At 41.7% G+C, this 25848-nt stretch overlaps 1 protein-coding gene across 2 annotated transcripts in view; it reads left to right on the top strand.

Moving 5' to 3' along the window:
• The window catches only part of LOC126124771 (uncharacterized), a 56235-nt gene that overhangs the window by 15130 nt on the left and 15257 nt on the right, over window positions 1–25848 (top strand). For both annotated transcript variants that reach the window (XM_049915117.1, XM_049915116.1), the window contains exon 2: window positions 18089–18154. In XM_049915117.1, coding sequence (XP_049771074.1) covers window positions 18089–18154 — 66 coding nt within the window. The remainder of the gene's footprint in view (window positions 1–18088; window positions 18155–25848) is intronic.

Here is a 25848-nt window from a genome sequence, read left to right as displayed (position 1 = left end):
CTGCACTGCGTTAGTGTTACAGAGAGGAGAGAGAATTGAGGATTCTCATGGATCTGCAACGATTGCTCGATTGTTGCAGAAACATTTTCCAAACAGTGTGTAAATGGCAGAAGGGAAGAAGAAAGCACAAAGACGTTGTGTAGTGTGTAGTGGAAAACAAAAGAACATTACTGGGAAAGCTGGGAGGAAAGATACTTCTTATGAGTGCAGTGAGTGTAATGTAGGTTTGTGTGTCACCACGTGCTTCAAGCTTTATCACACTGTGGTTCACTATGCAAAATAGCTTATGTGTATGTAGCTATGTTTTATGTGCAAATGGTATAACAAATGTCTTTTCAGTGTCAAACGATCACTTTCCAAAATTTATTTCTTCTTTAAATTGAATAAAGTAGTAAAAATAAATTTTTGACAAAAATTTATTTTCGCAAAATCGAGGAGAAATCCACATCAGTTCTTGGAAACAGTATATGCCTCATACACATGACTGTTAACCCATGTAAAGTTGAAACATTAAAGTTTTAAACCATACCTGTAGTTTTTATGTATCTCTAACTAAATGTCCTTTACAGCTATTTAACATCTGTTGAAAATAGAAAAAATCAGCCAGCACACACGGAGTGGCATGCAGTTAAGGGCTTAGCATGGTAAGTGCTAACCTAAAAACCACCCAGTCCCTTCCACACAGCACCTGCTATCCGTGTAGCTAGTTTCTGTGTGTAGTGGACTCCTGACCTATTAAGCAGAACCTGGAAACCCACCACCTGGTGGCACAAGTCAAGGAATCTGCAGGAGTGAGCTCTAGGGGAAGACAGGTAGTACACAATATTTATAAAATCCAAGATGAAAAATAAGAATGCAAGACCAAGAAAGAAGTACTAGGGTTGAAGAAGTTGCAAGAAAGGGATGTCCTCTTTTGTCCCTACTGTACAATCTATGCACTGGAGAAGCAATAACAGAAATAAAAGAAAAGTTCAAGCACGGGATTAAAATTCAGAGTGAAAATGTATAAATGATAAGATTGGCAGGTGACATTGCAACCCTCATAATCAGTGATACAGATGAGGTTAAACTAAAGATAGATGAAAGTTATGAGAAGTAGCATAAATAAGAAATTGTAGGTCCCAGTAAGAGCTCTACCTAAGCAGCCAATGCTAATGTATGCATCTGGCACTATGTGTGTTGATCTTTCTTTAATGTTAGAAAACAATGCTTGTGAGACCTGAACTACTGGAGCTTTCGTTCACACAGAAAACTGTCAAAATCTATGAACTGGGCTCAAAATTTATCTTGAATCAGTAATATTTACGCAATCCACCCTTAGTCTTTTAATGTGTGCATTAGGATAAATTGCTAGTCAGCTAACAGAAGAGGTGCTTTACAGTTGACAGGCATGAAGAAAAGTGATCTATTACCATACACGGAATAATTTTCTGTCATTGTATATTATTTTATACCCTTCCCCACATTGAAAGCTACTTTTCTTGATAACTATCAATCTTCTGCTTACTTTCATACCTATGCACATTAAACATAAAAAATTGTAGCAGCATCTTTATTACAATAATTGCTATCCCTTCCAGTACTTGGACTTCTTGAGAGTGACATCTGCACTAACAATTTCATAAGCACTTCTCTATCCTGAAACTACCTTGATGAAGGATGTACTTGGATATAAGCTCAAGATAACATAGCTCAAACCAAATTGAATGATGTCCCTTCAAAGCAGTGACAGGTAACCATAGTATCACACAGTATCGGCCTCTGTGCCAAAGATACAACTTCTTTAAGTCATATCCATAGTTAAGATTAATACTGTGTATATGCTACCTCACCTCTTAAAGAGCTTTTCTACCTTATGCCCATGTTCTGTAGCATGTTTTAGATCTTTTGATGTCCTGCTCCTTATGTTGTATACTACAATGACTACCACCAACTTTACTTTTCAGAATGGATGTCAACAAACAGTTAACATACCTAGTATACTTTTGCAAAAGATGCATTCCTATGGAATAAGAGGAAATGCCTATGACTGGTTTAAAGGCTATCTGGAAGATCGACAGCTGTATGTCGAATTAAATGAAACTAAGCTCTCAGGTACAGCTAGCACTGTACATTCCTCCATACATACCATAAAGCAAGGTGTTCCCCAAGGCTCCGTCCTGGGCCCCTTGCTGTTCTTACTTTACATAAATGACCTTCCTCACAGCCTACCAGACACAAAAACCCTTTTGTTTGCTGATGACACCTCTGTACTCATATCTGCGCCCGAACAAATTCTCCAATCTAATATAGATAGGACCACAGATCAAATAAGTCGATGGCTTCAAAGTAACAGGCTGCTTCTTAATGCAAAAAAGACAATTGGAATAACCTTCCACGCTGCCCAAAACATAAATCCATTACTACCAACTATATCACAGGAAAAAAATAATGTTAAACTTGAAAATGAAGTAAAATTTTTGGGGGTCACTATTACTGATACACTCACATGGAAAAGGCACATTGATGTTACCAGCACGAAACTTAGTAAGGTATGCTTCATGATTAGATCAATAAGGAACGTCACTAACACAAGTACCCTAACCACAATGTACCATGCACTCTTTCACGCTGTACTTAACTACAGAATCATCTTCTGGGGCCAAAATTCTGAATCAATTAAGATATTTGAACTGCAAAAGAAGATAGTCAGAACAATTATGTTCAAAACACAAAGAGACACTTGTAAACCATTATTTAAGAAAGTAAATATTTTGCCCCTCCCATGCCAATACATACTAGAATTATTATTCTTTACCAAAAAAAGTATCAACAAAATTAGCAAAATATGGATTACCATGATTATGACACAAGATCAAAAACCTCTCTAACAAGGGAACCTTCCCATCACACCCCCCTCAGATTTAGTTATAAGTTGTCACAGTGGATAGGCCTTGAAAAACTGAACACAGATCAATCGAGAAAACAGGAAGAAGTTGTGCGGAACTATGAAAAAATAAGCAAAATATACAAACTGAGTAGTCCATGCGCAGGATAAGCAACATGAAGGATAGTATAAGCTGAGGAGCGCCGTGGTCCCGTGGTTAGCGTAAGCAGCTGCGGAACAAGAGGTTCTTGGTTCAAGTCTTCCTTCCGGTAAAAAGTTTTAATTTTTATTTTCAGACAATTATCAGATTTCAGGCACTCACATATAATCAATTTCGCTCTCCAAAATTCCAGGACATGTTCAGATTTGCTTGGACATATGCAGGATTTGACGGTCTACACAGGGAAAAATTTGAAAACGTTAAAACATATGTTTTGACAGAGCACAGAGAAAACTGTGCGACTGTGAAACTGTTGCATTCATTTGTTGCAGTTTATGTGACACACTCTTATGTTTTCATCACTTTTTTGGGAGTGATTATCACATCCACAAGAAAACCTAAATCGGGCAAGGTAGAAGAATCTTTTTACCCATTCGCCAAGTGTGCAAGTTAGGTGGGTCGACAATATATTCCTGTCATGTGACGCACATGCCGTCGCCAGTGTTGTATAGAATATATCAGACGTGTTTTCCTGGATAAAATGTTTTCGGTTCCCATTGGAGAGGCACGTCCTTTCGTCTACTAATCGCACTGTTTTGCGGTGCGTTCGCAAAACGCAGGCCCTAAACTTATTACAGTGAACAGAGACGTCAATGAACGAATGGACAGATAACTTGCAAAAACAAAGTAAGTAAACTTTTCGCTCAAGGGTAGACTTGAACCAAGGACCTTTCACTCCGCAGCTGCTCACGCTAACCACGGGACCACGGCGCTCCTGTGCCCAGATTTGCCTTGATGTTGCATATGTTGCCCATGGACTACTCAGTTTGTATATTTTGCTTATTTTTTCATAGTTCCACACAACTTCTTCCTGTTTTCTCGACTGATCTGTGTACAGTTTTTCAAGGCCTATCCACTGTGCCAAATTATAACTAAATCTGAGGGGGGTGCGATGGGGAGGTTCACTTGTAAGAATACTTCCCCACTCAACAAAACTGTACAGTGATGGTGTCAAGTGCGTGGGAATAAAATTATGTAACCATCTTCCAACTTTTATACAAGAAATCCAAGAAATAAATAAATTCAAATTGATGGTGAAATCTCTTTTAATAAAAGACTGCTTTTATACCATCCAGGAATATTTGGAATCAAAATTGTCTTAGTGCATTATAATGTATCAATGCTGAATTAAGTCAATTTTGTCACATCATGTAACAATTCTCTGTAAAGCTGTAACTTTAAGTAACATAATTTGTAGGTAATGTAAAATAATCATTCGTCTTTGTTCTAGTTTACTGTTTTAGACTCCTGTAAACTGTATATTTGTATTGACTTATCCCATATCAGTTGTACAAGCCATTGTACTGATTTGATCTACGGGACAAATAAATAATAAATAAATAAATAAAGTACTGTGGAGGTGGGGACAGTGTAGACTTGAGTTGCTTGTTTCACCATTAAGCCACCTGGATCATCCTTCAAAACATCAGTGCTTCTGAACTTAAGAGGTGTGAACCAACGTTAAACCATCTTAAGCAATTTTCATCCATTTGGTGAAGATCATGCTTTGCTCTTTCTCCTTGGTATTTTTTCATAACCTTTCCTTGTTCGTCTTTGCTGTGAACATTTTTGTACTGTGTGAACTTATACCTAAATTTCTCCTTAATTCATGTACTTTGTACATAAATTTACAGGCTTTTCCCATTTTCCTCCATACCTTGACCCTTTTCCAATATAATTTATACACTACCATGCTGTTATTCTTCCAGTTTACTTTTGATTCATTCATTACAAACAACTCACTCTTGAATCTGAACCTTTGCTGACAGATGTGTGTGTGTGTGTGTGTGTGTGTGTGTGTGTGTTTTCTGATATCTGTGAAGAAATTACTGGCAAGGAAGGACATAAAAATCTGTAATTAAGTTGACAGCATATTTACAGGAAAAATTATTTTCCAATTACTAAATGCATTCTCTGCGAACTACCTGTATCAAATTGTTTGGAAGACCACACGTGACAGAAATATATGGGATCTAATAGTAACAAATAGACCTGACCACATTGGGATGTCCACATAAAAACTGGTATCAGTGATCAAGACGCAGTTGTTGCAACAATTATTATGAGAGTACAAAAGGAAACTGAAACAAGCAGAAGGATTTAGATGTTCAGAAAACTAGATAAACAGGCAGTAATGTTGTATCTCAATAAGAAACTCAAAACATTTAACAATGGAGAAGATCAAGTAGAACTGTGGATCAGAATTAGAAAAATAGTTGAACATGCACTTAATAGATATGTACCTAATGGAACAGTTGATGATGAGAGGGACTACCTACAGTATACAATCACTGTGAAGAAACAGGGACTATTGCATAATAGGTGTAAATCAAAACATAGGGCAATAGGTAGGGAGATACTGAATGAAATGCATTTGGCTGTCGAGAGAGCAATGCGTGAAGTCTTCAGTTGCTACTGTAGCAGTACAGTATTGAAGTATCTCTCATACAACCCAAAGAGATTCTGGTCATATGTGTAGTGTGTAGACGTTCACAGACAGTACATGGACTGAAACTGAAGGTAAGGAAAGCTGAAGTAGAAATGCTGAACTCTATCTTCAAATGTTCTTTTACAAATTAAAATCCAGCATTATTGCCCAATTTAATTCTCACTCTACTGCAAAGGTGGCTGATACAGATATTGGTGTCAGTGGTGTTGAGAAACAGCTGAAATTGCTAAATTTGAACCAAGTTCTGCGGCCCGATAGATTCTATACTGAATTTGTGATAGAGTTAGCCCTTTTTTAAATCATAATCTACCTTAGATCCCTCAAATAGAAAACCACACCCAGTAGTTGGAACAAAGCACAGGTCACACTCACCTACAGGAAAGGTGAGAGAAGCAATCCACAAATCTACTGTCCTTTATTCTTGACATTCACCTGCTGTAGAATCGTAGAATATATTCTGAGCTCAAACATAGTGACGTATCGTGAATAGAATGACCTCCTCTGTAACAACCAATAGGGACTCTAGAAACACCGTGTAGCACTTCCTCTCTCCTTTTTTTTAAAAAAAAAAAAGTCGCCACTGCAGGAGCACACAAGGTATGTCAGTATGTCATGTGTAGTGGTTCCTTTTAAATATATACCTACTGCCTAGCTAATTAATTAATGTGGGATATGTGTGTGTGGTGTGCGCGCGCGAGTGTATACCCGTCCTTTTTTCCCCCTAAGGTAAGTCTTTCCGCTCCCTGGATTGGAATGACTCCTTACCCTCTCCCTTAAAACCCACATCCTTTTGTCTTTCCCTGTCCTTTCCTCTTTCCTGACGAAGCAGCCGTTGGTTGCGAAAGCTAGAATTTTGTGTGTATGTTTGTGTTTGTTTGTGTGTCTATCGACCTGCCAGCACTTTTGTTTGGTAAGTCTCATCATCTTTGTTTTTAGATATAATTAATTAATTAGGATGAGATACAAGGAAAGTTCCTGCTATGATACATTCCTTCAGACATCCTAAAGCATGAGTTGTTCCTCACAAATTGTTGCATGTGGAGGGATACATTGACCAACCCATAAAGCAAAGGTCCAGCACATCTGCAAGCTGCAGGTTCCCTAATTCACCATTAAGAGGCTGGCTTACCTCACATCTTGTAAAGTTGTCTCAGTGTCTCAACTGGTCGTCTTCTTCTTCTTCCGTCAATCATGGACTCATACATGTGGACAATCAACTTTAAATTGAAATGACCTGTGGGAAAGTCTCAACACTAGTTAAAAAGATGTCACCTTGTGTTGAATGAAACAAAGGAAAAATAAAAGTTACAGAGCCAGTCTAAAAGTAATATTTGGATCTATGATCAAGGAGCCTAATCTTCGCTTACAGAGCAGCATTGCAGGCTCTCAAAAATCTTCATGACCTTAATGACCACATGAAATTACTCACACACAAGATTGCACATGAATGAATAATGCTTTTGCTTAAATTGAAGAACATGTGTGTTGACTTGCAGTAAGTACGTGTTGTCAGCCTGAATACTACTTGAAGACTGTCTGCGAATTTCTCAAGAGTTTAGAACAAACTGCCTGAGGAGTTAGCTTCAGTGCATGTGCCTGCACATGACACGTTTCTGATTCAGTTTAGTTGCCCAGTGAGTAATAATATTCTAACTGCAGTGCGAGCTTGATTTTGAAATTACTGGAACCATGGTTAGGAACCTATAAGTATGGATAATGTCAACAATCTTACTCGAGTCTTGTATAAACCAGCCTCAGCAGCCAGAGACTGATCATGTAGGTGTGAGTTGTGCTCATGTGCATCTTTTCTACTTCAGAAGGAGGCCTTTTAGCCGAAAGCTCAAATGTACAGTTGTTTTTTTTTTTTTTTTTGTGCAACTGAAGCTCTCCTCTGTCTGGTGAGTTGTAACCTATCATTTTCATAATACTGTCATAATTCCATTTCCATTATCTAATAATGAAAGTTACGTGTCTGCCACCCAGTCTCCCAACATAAATCACCACATTCTCTGTAAGCTCCTGTACAAAACAGCTCCTATTCGCTCCTTCATTCTCACACTCCGTTGCCACGCATTGTTGTATGGGATGGGAATAGCTACCAATCTTAACTCCTAGCTGGTGTACAGCAGTGTGAGCCTTTCTATACTGTTTGGTAAAACCTTATAGCCCTAAAATGTAGGTCAACTTGGGGCATAAATGCCACAATCAGTTATACAAAATCCATCTCCCACTTTTCTTACACGACATCGTCAAAGCAGTGGATCAGTGCAGTCAGGTAGATGCAGTATTTCTTGATTTCCTAAAAGCTTTAGATTCAGTAACACATCTACACTTATTATCAAAAGTATGACCATATGGGTTTCAAGTGGCATTTGTGAAGGGACAGAAGATTGCGTTGTTGGGAGGATGCAAATTATCGTGTATGGAGAGTTAACAGATGTAGAAATAACTTCGAGTATGTCCCAGGAAAGTGTAGTGGGATCCTTGCTCTTCATATTGCATACTAATGGCATTGCAGATAATATTAATATTAATCTCTTATTAAATGATGCAGTTATCTACAATGAAGTACTGTCTAAAAAGCTTCACAAATCTTCAGTGAAATCTTGATAAGGTCTCAAAGTGCTGCAAAGATTGGCAAATTGCTTTAAATGTTTAGAAATGTAAAATTGCGCACTTCACAAAATGAAAAACTATGGTGCCCTACTACTTGCGTACCAACAAGCCACAATTGTAAACAGTCAACTCATACAAATACCTGGGTTAACAATATGTAGAAACATGAAACAGAATGGTCATACATGCTCAGTAGCAGGTGGAGCAGGTAGCAGACTTCAGTTCATTGGTAGGATACTAGGGAAATGCAATCAGTCTACATAGGAGACTGCTTACAAAACACTGGTGTGATCCATCCTACAATACTGTTAAAGTGTGTGGGACCCATACCAAGTAGAGCTAATAGGCATTGTTCTCATTGATTGACTCATCACCCAGCCCAAACTACTAAGGATAAAAACTTGAATTTTGGAGATGTAGATCTTATACGTTAAGCGTTGTTATGAAGGGAGTTTTTGAAATCCCAACCCTAAGGAGGTGAAATAGAGGATGGAGGCTTTTCTTGAAAAATGTCACTGTTAAAGCAATTTGAACCTAGACCTATGAAAATTGGTATTTGGTTTCTTGGTCAGAAATAAAGAAATGTTTGTTTCAGAATTTTTGGAAATTTAATTCTATGGGTGTGAAATAGTGGATGAAAGCTTTTTGAAAATATGTAGTTAAATAACTACTAAAGTATTTTTAAAGCTAATCTATGAACACTTGTATATGACTTCTTGGTTAAAAAAAAAATGTTCCAGTGTTCCTGGAATTTTTTTTGTGAAAATATTTTATTATGAAAGCATTTTTAAAGCTAAATCTATGAAAATTTAAATTTGTCTTCTCAGTTAGAAATTAAAAAAATACCTGTTTCATTGCTTTTGGAAATTCAACTCCTAAGGGGGTGAAACAGGATCAGACTGATTCAGTGACTCATCACTGCCCAGTGCAAATCGCTAAGGATAGAAACTTGGCGAGTTTGAAGAGGGTGTGGTTCTTATACTGCAGGCATCGTTTAAGAAGGGATTGTCTGATATTGCACTCCTAAGGGGGTAAAATAGGGGATGCAAGGCTTTTTGAAAGTATTTCACTATTAAGGGAATTTTGAAGCTAAAACTACGAAAACTAGTATTTGGTTTCTCAGTCAGAAAATAAAAAATACATTTCAGCATTTTTAAATATTCATCCACAAGGGTTTTAGAGAGAGCTGCGTCAAACCAGTCTCAGGACTGAAGACCACAACAACAACAACAAGGGTTTTAGAACAGTGGGTGAAATTTTTTTAAAATAAATAATTAATGAAGAATGACTAAAGCATTTTTACGGTTGCATCTATGCAATTGGTATTTGACTTCTTGGTTAGAAATAATATATATATAAAAAAACATGTTTCAGAAATTCAACCCATAAGGGAGTGCAGTAAGGGATGAACATTTTCAAGAAAATATTTTGTTACATAAAAAATTTTAAAGCTAAATTTACAAAAATTGGTATTTTATTTCTTGGTTAGATATAAAGAAATATTTGTTAGGGGATGAAAGTTGCTATGGAAATATCTCCACAAGGATGCAATAAGCATGATGAACAAAAACTTTGGACTCCAGCTATCAGAATGCTTTTTGATCAGAAGTACATTTGGAAAACATAATGGTTATTTGGCTTTAATTAGCGTGAGAAGCTTAGAATGTGTTGAAATTTGTGAACAACATAAAAATTCGATTAAATAAAAACAAAAAAAAATCTCTGCCAGCTATACAGTCTACATGAGCGAAGCAGTGGATGCTAAGCTAGTTGAACATATAATGGAGAGAAGGGCAGCATGAATGGTCACAGGTTTGTTTGGCCTGTGGGAGAGAACCACAGAGATGCTGAAGAAATTGTATTGGCACTCTTGAAAGCCTTCTTACAAAGTTTCAAGAACTAATTTAGGAATATACAACAACCCCCAATTTGTTGCTCCTGTAAGGATCATGAGAACAAGATTAATTACAGCATGCACAGAGGCATTTAAGCAGTCATTCTTCCCACTACATAAATGGAATAGGAAGACACCCTAAAAACTGCTACAATGGGAAGTACCCTCTGCTATGTAGTTCACAGTAGTTTGCTGAGTATGGATGTAGATGTCAAGAAAGTAAGGTAAACGATTACTGGAACTGTGGGAATCACTCAACTGATAAAACAAAACAAATGTGTTTGTTCACAACTGTAATTAAGGAGACTATAAAATTATAAAAAAAAACAAAGTAAAAAAATGTAAGTATAAACTTGATTGTAAAATAATTTTGCCATCAAGGGACCATAAAATGAAAAAGAAGAACTGAATGAGAAACATCTCAATGCAGCAGCCAGTGGTTACGATCTGTAGGTGAGCTCTTGTTTTCTTTTTATTCCTTTCAGTTGGACTGATGTGACGATCATGTGTAGATGGGCTAGAAGCTCTTGTATGTCCTGGATGCCCACAGAACAAACAGGAAAGCTGGAGCTGCAATATCAGCTCTTGTGCATCATGAGAAACCCATAACAACAAAAATATTCTTTTGAGCACAGGATATTACCAGGAAGTCGACTCTTCAAAAAAATAAAAGTTTTGGTTTACATCTCTTTGTTTGCTTAAAATATGATTTGGGTGTCCTTTTTTGCTGTAATAATTCTCAGTTTTTCTATCACGCTTGAAACATTAGTGCAGTGTGCAAAATTTGTATGTTTTGTGCCTTGTTCATCACCAAGTGGTTTTATTCAGTCATATGCTCTCGAATAGCTGTTTTTCTTGTTTTCTTCCTTCTCAGAATCAACAAATGCAATAAACTTAGGTTTGTCAGTGTCAGTGCTGCCTTGTGCATTCATACGTCTCTCTGGAACCCGAAATGATCTTCTCTGCCAGTTCTAATATTTTTTTTTTGTAAAGTCAGTATTTTGCAACTAACAGGTATTTCTGTGATATTCACACCTGTCTTCTTTGGCACTGGAATATTACATTCTTCTTGAAATCTGAAGGTTTGTCACTAGAATAGGTTTGTCATTGCTGGCTCTTCAAATCATCTCAGTAGCCCTCTATTCTGGGGGTTACGTTTTGACTGTGGTCTTTCAGTGCCCCATAAAATTCTTCCTACAGTGTTAGATTCTCCATATAATATTCATCTACTTCCTCGTCTCTTTCTATACCATTGCTTGTATAGAGCCTCTCTATTCCTTCCACCTTTCAGTATATCTTCTTTGCTTAGAAGGCCTATCGGATTGCCATCTTAGGTTTTAACATTCATAAATATTCTTCTTCTTTTCTCCAAATGCCTCTTTAATTTTCCTGTAGGTGGTATCCATCTTTGCCCTAGTCAAGCGTGTTACAGCCTCTTGTTTATTATGTAGCCATTCCTGCTTTGTGCCCCTTGTTCTTTAGGGTGCCCCCAGTGAAAGACAGTTCTTTGGTGGTCACCGAAAGTTGCTGAGGCAATTAAGAAGCGTTGGCGAGCTCTACAGCAGCATAAGCGGCACCCTTCCGTGGAGCACCTCATTGCCTTTAAATGGCTCCGTGCCCGCGTTCGCCAGCTTATCAAAAGGCGGAAACAGGAGTGTTAGAGACAACTACGTCTCGACCATTGGTACCGTATGTCACCTTCCCAAGTCTGGGCAGAGTTGAAGTGAGTTTCTGGGTACCAGACCCCAGCAGGTGTGCTATCTACTGATGCAAACACGATTACCGAGCACTTTGCTCGAGCCTCTGCGCTGGAAAATTACCAGCCTTTTGCACTCTCAAACGGCAGATGGAAGGGAACATCCTCTCATTCACTACATGCCACAGTGAACCCTATAACGCCCCATTTACAGAGTGGGGGCTCCTCAGTGCCCTTGCACATTGCCCCAACACAGCTCCTGGGCCTGATCGGATCCACAGTCATATGATTAAACATCTCTCAACTGAATACAAACGACATCTCCTCATGATCTTCAACCGGATCTAGTGTGATGGCATCTTTCCATTGCAATGGTGGGAGAGCACTATCGTTCCAGTGCTCTGGACCCTGGAGTCACGTGGCCTACGGCTCTGTGCCAGGGCGGCTTCTGCCTGGGTCACTCTACCACTGATAATCTTGTGTCCCTCGAGTCTGCCATCCAAACAGCTATTTCCAGACCTTGTTGCCATCTTTTTTTTTATGTACAAAAAGTGTATGACACCACCTGACGACATCATATAGCAATAAATAGTATGTCAGGTGTAGTTCTAGAAAGATCTGCTAATGATATTTTCATGGATATTAATAAATGGTTTAAAGCCAACTCACTGACATTACACTTCGAAAAGACTCACTATATGCAATTCAGAACCTGTAAGAGGTTTCCACCCAGCATATGCATAAAGTATGAAGAAGAGCAGATAGAAGAGGTTGACAGTCTTAAATTCCTGGGATTACAACTTGATAATAAATTCGGTTGGGAGGAGCACACCACAGAACTGCAGAAACGCCTTAACAAATCTATATTTGCAATTCGAGTGTTAGCAGACATAGGCGACATAAAAATGAAAAAGCTTGCATAATTTGCCTACTTTCATTCCATAATGTTATATGGTATAATATTTTGGGGTAACTCTTCAAGTCAAACAAAAGTTTTCAGATTCCAAAAGCGTGTAATATGTATTATTTGTGGAGTAAATTCACGGACGTGCTGTAGAAACTGGGTATACTTACTACTGCCTCTCAGTATATTTACTCCTTAATGAAATTTGTCCTAAATAATATATCTCTTTTTCCAACAAACAGCTCAGTTCATACATACAATACCAGGAATAAAAATGATCTGCACAAGGACTTAAAAGTTGACACTTACTTTAGTTCAAAAAGGGGCCACTACTCAGGAACACTCATCTTCAATAATTTGCCAGCAAACATAAAAAATTTAGTTACAAATAAAGATTAGTTTAAAAGGAGCCTGAAAGACTTACTAGTGGCCAACTCCTTCTACTCCATTGACAAAATTTTTAATAGAAACAAATGATGTATTGTATATATTCATACTACTAGTATTGTTATTTCAGCTTTAAAAAAAAAAAAATTTACATGTTCCACATCCATGAGGATCTCCTCAGCATGGATCTATGGAACGAAAAAATAATCTAATCTATCCTTGCCACATTATACGAGTGGGGTATCCAAGGCCTGCTCCTGATTTTTATCCAGAATTTCCTGTCACTTTGTACTTTATCCATGTTCAAGTTGGTGCCTCACCACACTTATCCAGGAGAATGGCGTCCCACAGGGCTCTATATTGAGTGTATTTCTATTTTTTGTGGCCATTAATGGTCTAGCAGCAGCTGTAGGGCTGTCCGCCTCACCCTCTCTGTATGGAGACGACTTCTGTATTTCTTACTGCGCCACCAATACTGGTGTTGCTGAGCACGGCACCTACAGGGAGCCGTCCACAAGGTCCAATCATGGGCTCTAGCCCACAGCTTCCAGTTTTCAGCCGATAAGTCGTGTGTTATGCACTTCTGTCGCCATCGTACTGTTGATCCGCAACCAGAACTTTACCTTACTGGTGATCCCCTCACTGTACTGGAGACGTATAGATTTTTAGGACTGGTTACCGACACCCAATTAACTTGGTTTCCTCACCTTCATCAGCTTAAGCGGAAGTGCTGGCAGCACCTCAATACCCTCCACTGCCTGAGCAACACCAACTGGGGTGCAGATCACTTTAAGCTGCTGCAGCTATACAGAGCCCTTGTTCAATCCTGCCTTGACTATGGGAGTCTGGTTTATGGTTCAGCGGTGCCCTCAGCATTGCATTTACTCGACCCAGTGCACCACTGTGGCGTTTGACTAGTGACAGGATCTTTTAGGATGAGTCCAGTGACCAGCTTCAGTGCGGAGGCTGGAGAGTTCTTCCATTGCAGGTCAGGTGTGCACAATTGCTCACCAGTTACTTCGCAGACTACGGTTCCCGTGCGCATCTAAATTACTGTCCCCTTTTCCCACCCAGTAGCCAGTCCAGTTGTTCAGTGGTGTTTGCGTGGACCCCAGGACATGTCGGAATCCCAGGCAACAAACTTGCAGACAGGCTGGCCAAACAGGCTACACGGAAACCTCTTATGGAGATCGGCATTCCAATATCTGACCTGTGTTCGTTTTTACATCCCCAGGTTTTTCAGCTTTGGGAGACAGAATGACATCGTCTCAGTATGCACAACAAGCTGCGTGCCATTAAGGAGACTACGAATGTGTGGCAGTCCTCCATGCAGGCCTCTCACAGGGAATCTGTGGTTCTCTACAGGCTACACATTGGCCATGCTTGGGTGGTTGCCGGCTACCTCCTGTGCTGTGAAGACCCGCCTCAGTGTCGATGCGGTGCCCAGTTGACAGTGGCCCATATTCTGTTGCACTGTCCCACTTTGACTGCCCTGTGCGATGAAATCTTCATTTACTGGACTCATTGCTGCTAATTTTATCCGACAATGCCTCATCGGTTGATTTAATTTTACATTTTATTCGTGAGGGTGGGTTTTATCATTTGATCTAAATTTTAGTGCATGTCATTTGTCCCTCTGTGTCCTCCACCCTAGTGCTTTTTGGGTGAAGGTTTTAATGCATTGCAGAGTGGGGGCTTCTTTTTATTCTCGTGGTCAGCCAGCTGTGGTAATCTGTTTTGTCACTTTAATCTCTTCTACCTGTTTCTTGTGTTTCTTCTCCCTTTTTTCCACTTAAGTGTTTATTGCCCTTCCATCGTTCTTGTGGTTTTTTCTTTCTCTCCATTTTGTGTTGTCAGTCTTCCTTGTTTTATTCTCACCCTTGTAACATTGTTTTATTCGGAACAAGGGACCGATGACCTAACTGGTCCCCCCCCCTCCCCCTCCTTTTAAACCCATCAACCAGCCAGCCTGCTGTGCCATTTCTCATTTTCTGTCAATCTTGTTTTTTGGATGCCTGTACTCCCTTCTGTGTGTGCTTCATTGATTGCATTCTTATACTTTTCCTTTTGTCAATTAGAACAATATCTCATGCTTTATGCAAGTATATCTACTAAGCTTTGTCTTTTTAATAATTTCTGATGTCACTGAGGAACCACAGTGACTGTAACAAAAGACAGTGTTGATACCATTAAATTATTTATTTTCAACTCTTTCTTCGTCTTTTTGATATTTTGATCGCCATTGCTTTCACTATTTCTTATTTCAAGGGCTTCAACTGATTTATGCTCTAATTTATTCATCTCCTCTGATTTAGACAATTGTTGCCTAATGCTTCCCCCTGAAAATCTCAACAATCTCCAATTTTGAAAATTTATACAGATCCCATCTCCTTAATTTCCTACCTCTCTGCAATATCTTCAGCTTTAATCTACAGTTCATAACCAATAAATTATCGTCAAAGGCTATGTCAGCCCCTGGAAATGGTTTTCATTTTAAACCTGGCATAGAAACCTCTGTCTTACCACTATATAATCTATCCAAAACCTTCAGGTGTCTCCAGGTTTCATCTTTTTTAACTATCTGAATAATTTCTTTTACTCAAATGGCTCTAAGCGCTATGGGACATTCTTTCACTCTCTTTACCCAGCCAGTCAGCATATATGCTCGTACTACTGTTGTAGGTGTTCGTTTGATTTCATATCTGTACAAATTGTTACACCCGGGTATTTATATGAGTTGACGGATTACAACTGATACTCATGTTGCAGTCATAGGATATTACTATTTTGCATTTTGTGTTATACACAATTTTACATTCAAGAATATTAAAAAAAAAGTTGCCAGTTTTTGCATAAGTTTCAGATGATATCAAGATCTGAGTGACAATTTGCGCAACTTTTGCAGGCAATATGCCCTTATACATAACTGCGTCATCTGAGGTAAATCTGAGTTTACTCGTAATATTGTCTGTGATGTCTTTATATACAACATGAACAACGAAGGTCCCAACACACCCTCCTAGAGCAAATCTGAATTTACTTCTACTTCTGTCTAGCCAAGGTAACATGCTGCTACCTGCCTATCTAGGGATCCTCCTCAATCCAGTCACATATTTTCTTTAGTACCCCATATAATCATACTTTGGTTAATAAATGTGGGTGTGGTGTGCAGTCAAATGCTTTTTGGAAGTTAAGAGATACTACATCCACCAGATTCCCATTATCCATGGCTTTCAGGATGACAAGAGGTAAATGCTTTGAATTTGTCTATGAGATATGACATAACCAGTTCTTTGTTTAGGCAATGAATATGTAAATCTCCCTATTTGTTTAAGCTGCATTTGTACTTTTGGTAATCATTGTTGCTCCAATTGCCTCATGATCACTGATACCAGTTTCAACGTGGACAAAGATGTTAGGTCTCTTGCCACTGGGTCTAATATATTATCATCATGAGTAGGTTTAAAAACTACCTGTCCCAAGTAGTTTTCAGAGAAGGGATTTAGTAATGTGTTGCAGGATGTCTCGTCATTCTGACCACTGTAATCATCCCAATGACGACGTTTAAAGTCTCCTCTGATGATGACATACATACTAGTAAACTGAAGTTTTTTTCTAAAGTTTTCACTTATACCTGGGTGTGAGTCTGGTGGTGAATAGAAAGATCCAATAACAAGTTCATGCCCACCCTTGAAAATTAGTCATGTACAAACAATCTTGCATGAACCTTCAATTTCTTCTCAATGGATCTGAATTCCTTGTGTACTGTAACAAATACAGCACCTCCCTTTGCCATTAGCTTGTCCGTTTGATATACACTTAGATTTATCCCAGAAATGTCATTGCTGTCTTTCTGTGGTTTTAGCCACCTTTCTGCACCTAATAATATACAAGCTCCACTGCTTTTTAGACTGCTTCACGCTATGCAACTTTGTTACCAATGCTTTGGCATTTGATCACTAGGATTTTAATCATTTCATCACTAGGGCCATTTCTATGGTTCTTAAACTAGTACTTTGGAGTATCCTACAGTTATCATTATGTGGATTGGACTGAGAGTTACTGAAACTAAAAAGCCTTTGTGTACACTTCACACACAGCCAGTGACCTCAATAGCAGTCTCTGATGTGTAGTGCACCCTTGACCCATTTAGGGGTCCTACAATTGTTAACCCTATGGCATATGTCCAGTTATTCACACCTTAGCTTGTTACTGAGTCTTCTACTCAGCCCAGAACCAAAGGGCCCCTATCAATTCAGGGCAAAATTTTGTGGATTGTGAGAGTTGTTGAAACTCCTTGAGCAATGCTAGCCTTTTCAACTGTCTCTGCCAGTCAGTGGAATGATCCAAGTACGTTCTCAGACCCCAGATAACAGGCATAATTTATTTCAAAATGCACTGCAACCAGCAGTTGACTACATCTTGTTCCCTCAATGGCTGTTGGAACAGCCTCTTCTCATTGTTGAATACGACCTCCAGATATTCTCACAGAGAGCACAAGGTGAGCCTTCCCAGCTTTTACTGCCATTTCCCTAAGATGTACCATCATTCACTGTGCATTTGAACTGCCCATGGTTAACATACCCCACCCTTCTGTGTTTGCTTCCTCATGACACGAGACTCAACAGTGATCAGACTGGCTCAGTTTTAGGAAGATAAACTTCAAACTTGTTGGTTAAGAGGATGGGGTTATACCCTGAGTTCTCCCTGTACACTTGCGTTCTGTGTACAAGATCCCTAGACCTACGACTGATTGCCACTCACCGTCAAGTGGCCAAACATGACAGATGCTGTACATTATACTTCTTGCAGAGGATACAATATCCATTGCAGACGATATTATTTGATATCTCTGATACATGACCCTCTGTGCTTTGCTCAATACACCCATTCGAAGCACATTCCAATTTTTTGACAGCAGTCAGGGGAATTTCCAGCTCTTTCTGAATATGTCGGAGAACAGCACAAAGCTGCTGCATTTTGACTAGTGCAATGTTTATCTGAACACTAAACAAATAATTGTAAATTAGCCTCACTAGTATTGTTTTAATTTCAGGATCTGTTAGGTGACAAGGATCGCAAGTTTCCATTAAGATCTGAAGCTGCAGCACACAAGAAAGTGGTAAGTGTTTATAACGAGAGAAAAAATTGGAATAAAATTTCCATTTCCCTTGAAGATATCTTTGTGTTTCTAACATTTGTCAAGGTTATGCTCAGTAAGATGTCCAGAAAGACATTACAAGTGTCATTCATCGTCAGAACAGTGTTTTGTGTAGATGTGAGTGAGTGCATTATGTTTGAGTTAAGTGAATTTCATTGTGGACAAATTGTGGGTGGTCGTATGGTAGGTGCTTCCATAACCAAAGTAGCTGAAGTTTCAAGAGGCACTGTGTTGAATATTCATACCACATACAGGGCAAGTGGAAAATCATCATCCATTAAGTCAAACACACACAAAAATGTATGGTGAGTGTTCATGAACGAAGGTCGCTGAAGAGAATTATAATGAAAAATACAAGGCCGACAGCTGAAAAAGTCATTGCAGAACTGAACAGCAGGCTTGTGAATCCTGTCAGCACCAAAATAGCATGAAATGAGCTCCTTAAGCAGGGAATTACAGGTCAAGCTGGCATTCCAAAACCACTAACCATGAATGCCAATTCAAGCTTTCAGGCTTTGGAGCAATGGAAGAAAATAATTTGATCAGATGAGCCTAGTTTCAGACGTTTCCAATTTTTGACCGAGTTTACATCCCAAGAGTGAAACATTCTGAGGATTCAGTGATGATTTATGCACTCACATCGTGGCATTCAATGAGTCCCATGGTTTCTCTGCAAAGCCATGTTACTGCGAATGATTATGTGACTGTTTTTGCTGAGCAGGTACATCCTATTGTACAATATTTGTTCCTCTATGGTGATTCTGTGTTCCAAGATGAAAGGTCCCCTGTTCACACAACTCGCTTCATCCAGGACTGGTTTTGTGAGCCCAAGGATGAATTGTCGCATGTGCCTTGCCACTGGATCTCAATATTATTGAGTCATTATGGTCTGCTTTGGAGAGAAGCACGAGTGATTGCTATCAACCTCGATAATCATTACTTGAACTTGTCCCTATTTTGGAGTTAAATTGGTATACATCTCCTTTCAAAACCACACACAGCCTGTATGTATCCATTCCAAGACAGTTAGAAGCTGTTCTGAATTTCAGAGGATTTCGTACACTGTATTAGGCATTGTAATGTGTTATGTTTCCATATTTTTGTCCATGCCCCATTCATGGTTACATAATAAAGTTTTGTATTTATTCTTTGCATACCATCACAATCTTTCACAGCTACTTAAAACAAATAAAAATTGGACCATTTACCATCATATGAGCTAACAATTAATCCGACGGCCTCTGCCATATCATTTTAAGTGCCATTTTTGGATTTGACCAGTGCACCTGTACGTGTCAGTATTAACCCTAGAATACCCAAGCTATTTTATCATGGTAGACACTTGATGTGAGTCTGAGAGACTAATAGGCATTTTTTCTTATAACGTTATTTTTTCACTAAGACATCAATGAAAATATGAACAAAAACTACTTCAGCAAGGTTTTATTAATATCAGCTAATATGTCCAAGTTATTCATGCCTATCATAAGAGGCGTTAAAAAGGAGTTTCACACGTTTTGGCCTTTATGTGATGGTCCTCCCTAGGATTTGACCTCCATTTTTCAAAATTTTCCCAAAGAGCGAGCCAGTTGGGGAAGGGCGCCTTACATGGTGCATTGTGTCCATCATGCATTGACATCTTTAGCCCACTTTCTCGTCGTTGCATTGCAGTCCCACCCGTTCTCCATCTCTTGGGTGACGATACCTTCCTTGGTGCATTTTTCACCTTGCACTATGCAGTGTCTGTTTCTGTGTCAGTGATGAACATGAACTACTTTGCACCTGATATCCAGCACGGTAGCCAGTCCGTTGTGGTGGGGCCGTCATGTACCCTGTTGGTTGTAAGCCCCCTGACCACATAGGGATTGCTCTGCTGATGCCTGTGCTGTTAACTTCCCACGTATGCGAAGGGGTATCAGGACTCCTAGAAATGGCCATCTTGTCAGGTGGCCTCTGCTCCGGCTGGGTGGTGCCCGTGGGGAGGGCCCCTGGTCGGAGTGGGTGCCATCAGGGCAGATGACATGTGATGAAGCATAGTCCATCATCTCTTGCTGGTGGTGAAACACCAGCAGTCTCTAAGCGTTCAAGAGCTCAGTTCAACACACAAAAGTACGACCCCAAATCGTTCCCCTCCCTGGCCATACCATGGGAGAACGTCAGGCTAAGGATGGCAGTGGATCTTATTCGCCCCGGTACCTTGTATGTTTGAGAGATAATGGAGAATCCGAAGCCTCAGTTTTTTGTTGAGCACTTAGAGGACAAGTTTGGGGAGGTGTGTCAGTCTTGATCAAAACAGCATTCTCTGCCCAGTCACGGGTGTTACTTGTTTATGACAAGCTGGGGGATGTTTCTGTAACCATCACACCCCATAAGAGCGTAAACATGGTCCCATGTATCATATTTCACATGGACCTCCTTTTGCAGTCTGACGAGCTGCACGCCAATTCAGAGCAGCGAGGTGTACATTTTGTCCGGCGTGTCCACCGGGGTCCAGGGGATAATCATGTTGCCACCGGTGCCATCTTGGCCTTGGAGGGATATACATTGCCCAAGAAAATCAAGGTGATGGTCTACTGCTGTGATGTAAAGCCCTATATCCATCTCCCGATGCAGTGCTTTAAGTGCTGGAAGTTAGGCCGTATGTCTTCCCACTATACTTCCAGCATCACATGTCGAGATTGCGGACACCCATCACATCCCAATACTCCATGTGCCCATGTGCCCTGCCTCCGATCTGTGTCACCTGCGGAGAGCACCATTCGCCTTGCTCGCTAGACCGCAGCATTCTCCAGAAAGAGAGGAAAATCTTGGAGTACAAGACCCTGGACTGACTGACTTACACTGAGGCCAAGAGAAAATTTGAACGCCCGCATTCTGTACGTATGACATCATCTTACACCGCCGCTACAACAGTTCTGGCACCATCAACTCCACCAAACCCAGTCACCTCTCAGAGCTGGAAGACCACACCTGCCCCCTCGATGGTCGGGGGCATTTCCCTCCCTGTTGCTCCTGCACCACCTACTTTGGGAGCAACACCCCCCCTAACCATCGGGGATGTCCATCCCCACTTCTAAACTGGAGAAGTGTAAGTCTTCTTCAGCTTCTCTGACTAAGAAGGGGTCCCTTGGGTCACTCCCTTCCCAGGTTTCTGCTAGTGGGAAAGATAACACCTGCCAGTGGCTGAAGAGCCCAAAAGCAGCTGGTCGTAGGGCTTCACGCTCATCCTTAGTCCAGTATACTGAGCCAGTGAAGTCCTCCCAGCCAGGGAAACCCAAGGAGAAGCGAGAGAAATCCAAAAAGAAAACCCCTAAGACCAAGGAAACTGTGGTGGCATGAACAACATCGCTACCTACAAGCTCTGCGCCTGAGGATGGGGTGGAGATTTTGGCATCCGCTGAGGACCTAGATCTCCCCAGACAAAATGGATATAGACAGCTCAGGCAAAAAGTCGGTGACAGCAGGTGACTCTGAGGCGAAAACTTCCTCATTGAATGTTCCATGCCTTCCTAGTCTCATGATAACATCATCCTCCAGTGGAACTGCCTATTTTCCACTGCCTGGCTGAGCTACGGCAGCTGTTCAGCTTTACACCTGCTACCTCCCCCCTGTGGGTCCGGGGATTAGAATCGGTCCGAGGAATTCCTGCCTGTTATATGAAGTGACTAAAAGGAGTTCCACACGTTTCGGCCTTTATGTGATGGTCCCCTGTAGTGTTTGACCTCCATTCTTCAAAATTTTCCCGAAGAGCGAGCCAGTTGGGGAAGGGCACCTTACAAGGTGCATCGTGTCCATCATGCATTGAGATCTTTAGCCCACTTGCTCGTCGTTGCATTGCAATCCTGCCCATTCTCCATCTCTTGGGCGAGGTCACCTTCCTGGGTGCGTTTTCCAACATGCACAATGCAGTGTCGATTTCTGCGTCGACGATGACCATGGACTTCTTTGCACCTGATATCCAGCATGGTAGCCAATCCATTGTGGTGGGGCTGCCATGTACCCTGTTGGTTGTAGCCCCCTGCGACGTTAACTCCCCACATATGCCAAGTGGTCGATGCCCATCCCCCTGGGAAATCTTTTATGACAACGAAGCCCCAGTTTTTTGCTGAGCATTTAGAGGACAAGTTCGGGGAGGTGGAGGCCTTGTCTAAAATGAGATCTGGGTCAGTCTTGATCAAAACAGCATTGTTTGCCCAGTCACGGCAGTTACTCGCTTGTCACAAGCTGGGGGATGTTTCTGTAACCATCACGCCCCATAAGAGCTTAAATATTGTCCAGGGTGCCATATTTCACAGAGATCGTCTTTTGCAGTCCGCCGATGGGCTGTGGGCCAATTTAGAGTGGCGAGGTTTACATTTCATCAGGCATGTCCACCAGTGCCTTCATCCTGGCCTTTGAGGGTGATACATTGCTCGAGAAGGTCAAGGTGATGGTCTACCGGTGTGACATAAAGCCCTATATCCCTCCCATGCGGTGCTGTAAGTACAGCCATATGTCTTCCCGCTGTACTTCCAGCGTCACATGCCGAGATTGCGGACGCACATCACTTCCCAATACTTCATGTGCCCCGCCTCCCATCTGTGTCAACTGCGGAGAGCACCATTCACCTTGCTCGCCTGTCTGCACGATTCTTCAGAAAGAAAGGAGAATCATGGAGTACAAGACCCTGGACTGACTGACCTACACTGAGGCTAAGAGAAAATTTGAACGCCTGCATCCTATGCGTATGACATCGTCTTATGCCGCCGCTACATTTCTGGCACTATCAGCTCTGCATACTCAGGTCACCTCTCGGAGACTACACCCGCTCCCTTGATGGTGGTGGTGGGGGGGGGGGCGGCATTTCCCTCCCTGTTGCTCCTGCACCACCTACTTTGGGAACACCCCCCCCCCCCCACCACCATTGGGGACGTGAGTCCCCACTTCTAAAATGAAGAAGTGTAAGTCTTTTTCAGCTTCTCTCACTAGGAAGGGGTCCCTTGGGTCACTCCTTTCCCAGGTTCCTTCTAGTGGGAAAGACGATATTTGCCACTGGCTGAAGAGCCCAAAACCTGCTGGATGTAAGGCTTCATGCTCATCCTCAGTCCTGGAGATTGAACCAGTGAAGTCCTCCCAGTCAGGGAAACCCAAGTACAAGCGAGAGAAATCCAAAAAGAAAACTCCTAAGACCAAGGAAATTGTGGTGGCACCCAGACCACCGCTACCTACAAGCTCTGCATCTGAGAGTATGCTGGAGATTTTGGCATCCACGAAGGACCTATATCTCGCCAGACACTCAGACACAATGGATATAGACTGCTCAGGCAATAAATCAGTGGCAGCAGGTGACTGAGGCGTAAACTGCCTCAATGAATGTTCCATGCCTTCCCAGTCTCAAGATGTCATCCTCAAGTGGAATTGCAGTGGTTTTTTTCCATCGCATGGCTGAGCTACGGCAACTGTTAAGCTTTCCACCTGCTATCTGCCTTGCTCTCCAGGAAACCTAGTTCCCAGCAATGCGGTCCCCTGCCCTCCGTGGCTGTAAGGGATATTACAGGAACCATAGCGACTATAATCGAGTGGAGTGTCAGGTGTAGTTTGCATTTATGTCCTAAACTCAGTCTGTAGTGAACCTGTGCCCCTTCAAACCCCTGTTGAAGCTGTGGCTGTCAGAATACGGACGACACAGGAAATAACTGTCTGCAATGTATATCTTCCTCCAGATGGCGCAGTATCCCTGAAAGTATTAGCTGCACTGATTGATCAACTCTCTAAACCTTTCCTACTTTTGGGGGATTTTAATGCCCATGCTTACTGGCCGAGACAGAGATGTCGAAACTTGACTGTCTCAATTCGACCTCTGCCTCTTAAATACTGGGGCCGCCACATTTCAGTGTGGCTCATGGTAATTACTCGGCCATTGATTTATCAATATGCAGCCCAGGACTTCTCCAATTTATCTACTGGAGAGCACATGACAACCTATGTGGTAGTGAACACTTTCCAATCTTCCTGTCACTACCCCAGTGTCAGGCACACGGACGCCTGCCCAGATGGGCTTCGAACAAGGTGGAGGGGGGGGGGGGGGGGGGAACTTTCACCTCTGCTGTCACCACTGAATCTCCCCCACACGGTAACACCGATGTTATGGTTGAGCAGGTGACTAGTGCACAATTGTTTCTGTGGCATAAAACGTGATCCCTCACTCTTTAGGGTGCACGAGGCATAAGGCAGTCCCTTGATGGTTGCCGGAAGTTGCTGAAGCTATTAAGGAGCGTTGTCGAGCTCTACAGCGGCACCCTTCCCTGGAGCACCTCACAGGCTTTAAACGCCTCCATGCCCGTGTTCGCTACCTTATCAGGCAACAGATGGAGGGTGTTGGGAGACATACGTCTCCAGCATTTGGTGCCACACGTCAGCTTCCCAAGTCTGGGCAAAGATCAAATGTCTTTTTGGGTACCAGGGCCCAACAGCTGTCTCTGGTGTTACCAGAAATGGCGAGCTATGTACCGACACAAATGCGATTGCCAAGCACTTTGGTGAGCACTGCTTGAGCCTCTGCATTGGAGAATTACCCCTCATCCTTTCGCACACTCAAACAGTGGCTGGAAGGGAATGTCCTCTCATATACTGCATGCTGCAGTGAATCCTATAATGCCCCATTTACAGAGTGGGAGCTCCTCAGTGCCCTTGCACATTGCCACGACACAGCTGCTTGGGCTGATCGGCTTTTTTGATGTACGTAAAGCATACAACATGACCTGGCGACATCATATCCTTGCCGTATTGTATGAGTGGGGTCCCCGAGCACCACTCCCGATTTTTATCCATAACTTTCTGTCTCTCCGTACATTCCATGTCCAAGTTGGTGACTCCCATAGTTCTATTGATATCCAGGAGAATGGAGTCCCACAGGGCTCTGTATTGAGTTTATCTCTATTTTTAGTGGCCATTAACGGTCTAGCAGCAGCTGTAGGGCCGTCTGCCTCACCCTCTCTGTATGCAGACGACTTCTGCATTTCTTACTGCGTCACAAGTACTGGTGTTGCTGAGCAGCGCCTCCAGGGAGCCATCCACAAGGTGCAGTCATGGGCTCTAGCCCATGGCTTCCAGTTTTAAACCACAAAGTCTTGTGTCATGTACTTCTGTCGGCATCATACCATTCATCCAGAACCAGCACTTTACCTTAATGATGATCCACTCACTGTAATGGTGACATCAATTCCTAGGACTGGTTTTCAATGCTTAATCGATGTGGCTCCCTCATATTCACCAGCTTAAGCAGAAGTGCTGGCAGCACCTCAATGCCCTCCATTGCCTGAGCAACACCAATTGGGGTGCAGATCGCTGTATGCTGCTGCGGTTCTACAGAGCCCTTGTCCAATCCCGAATTGACTATGTGAGTGTGGTTTATGGTTCAGCAGCGCCTTCAGCATTGCATTTACTCGACCCTGTGCACCACTGTGGGAGTGACAGTAGCTTTTAGGATGAGCCCAGTGACCAGCACACTGGTGGAGGCCGGTGTCCCTCCACTGCAGATCAGACGCGTGCAACTGCTTGCCAGTTATGCAGCACACATTCATAGTTCCCCTGAGCATCCAAATTACTGTCTCCTTTTCCTGCCTGTGGCAGTCCATCTCCCGCATTAGAAGCCCAGATTGGGGCTAGCGATTGCA

The sequence above is a fragment of the Schistocerca cancellata genome, unplaced genomic scaffold (genome assembly GCF_023864275.1).
Source record: "Schistocerca cancellata isolate TAMUIC-IGC-003103 unplaced genomic scaffold, iqSchCanc2.1 HiC_scaffold_426, whole genome shotgun sequence".
Lineage (NCBI taxonomy): Eukaryota > Metazoa > Arthropoda > Insecta > Orthoptera > Acrididae > Schistocerca > Schistocerca cancellata.
This window is presented reverse-complemented; position numbering and strand designations above follow the sequence as displayed.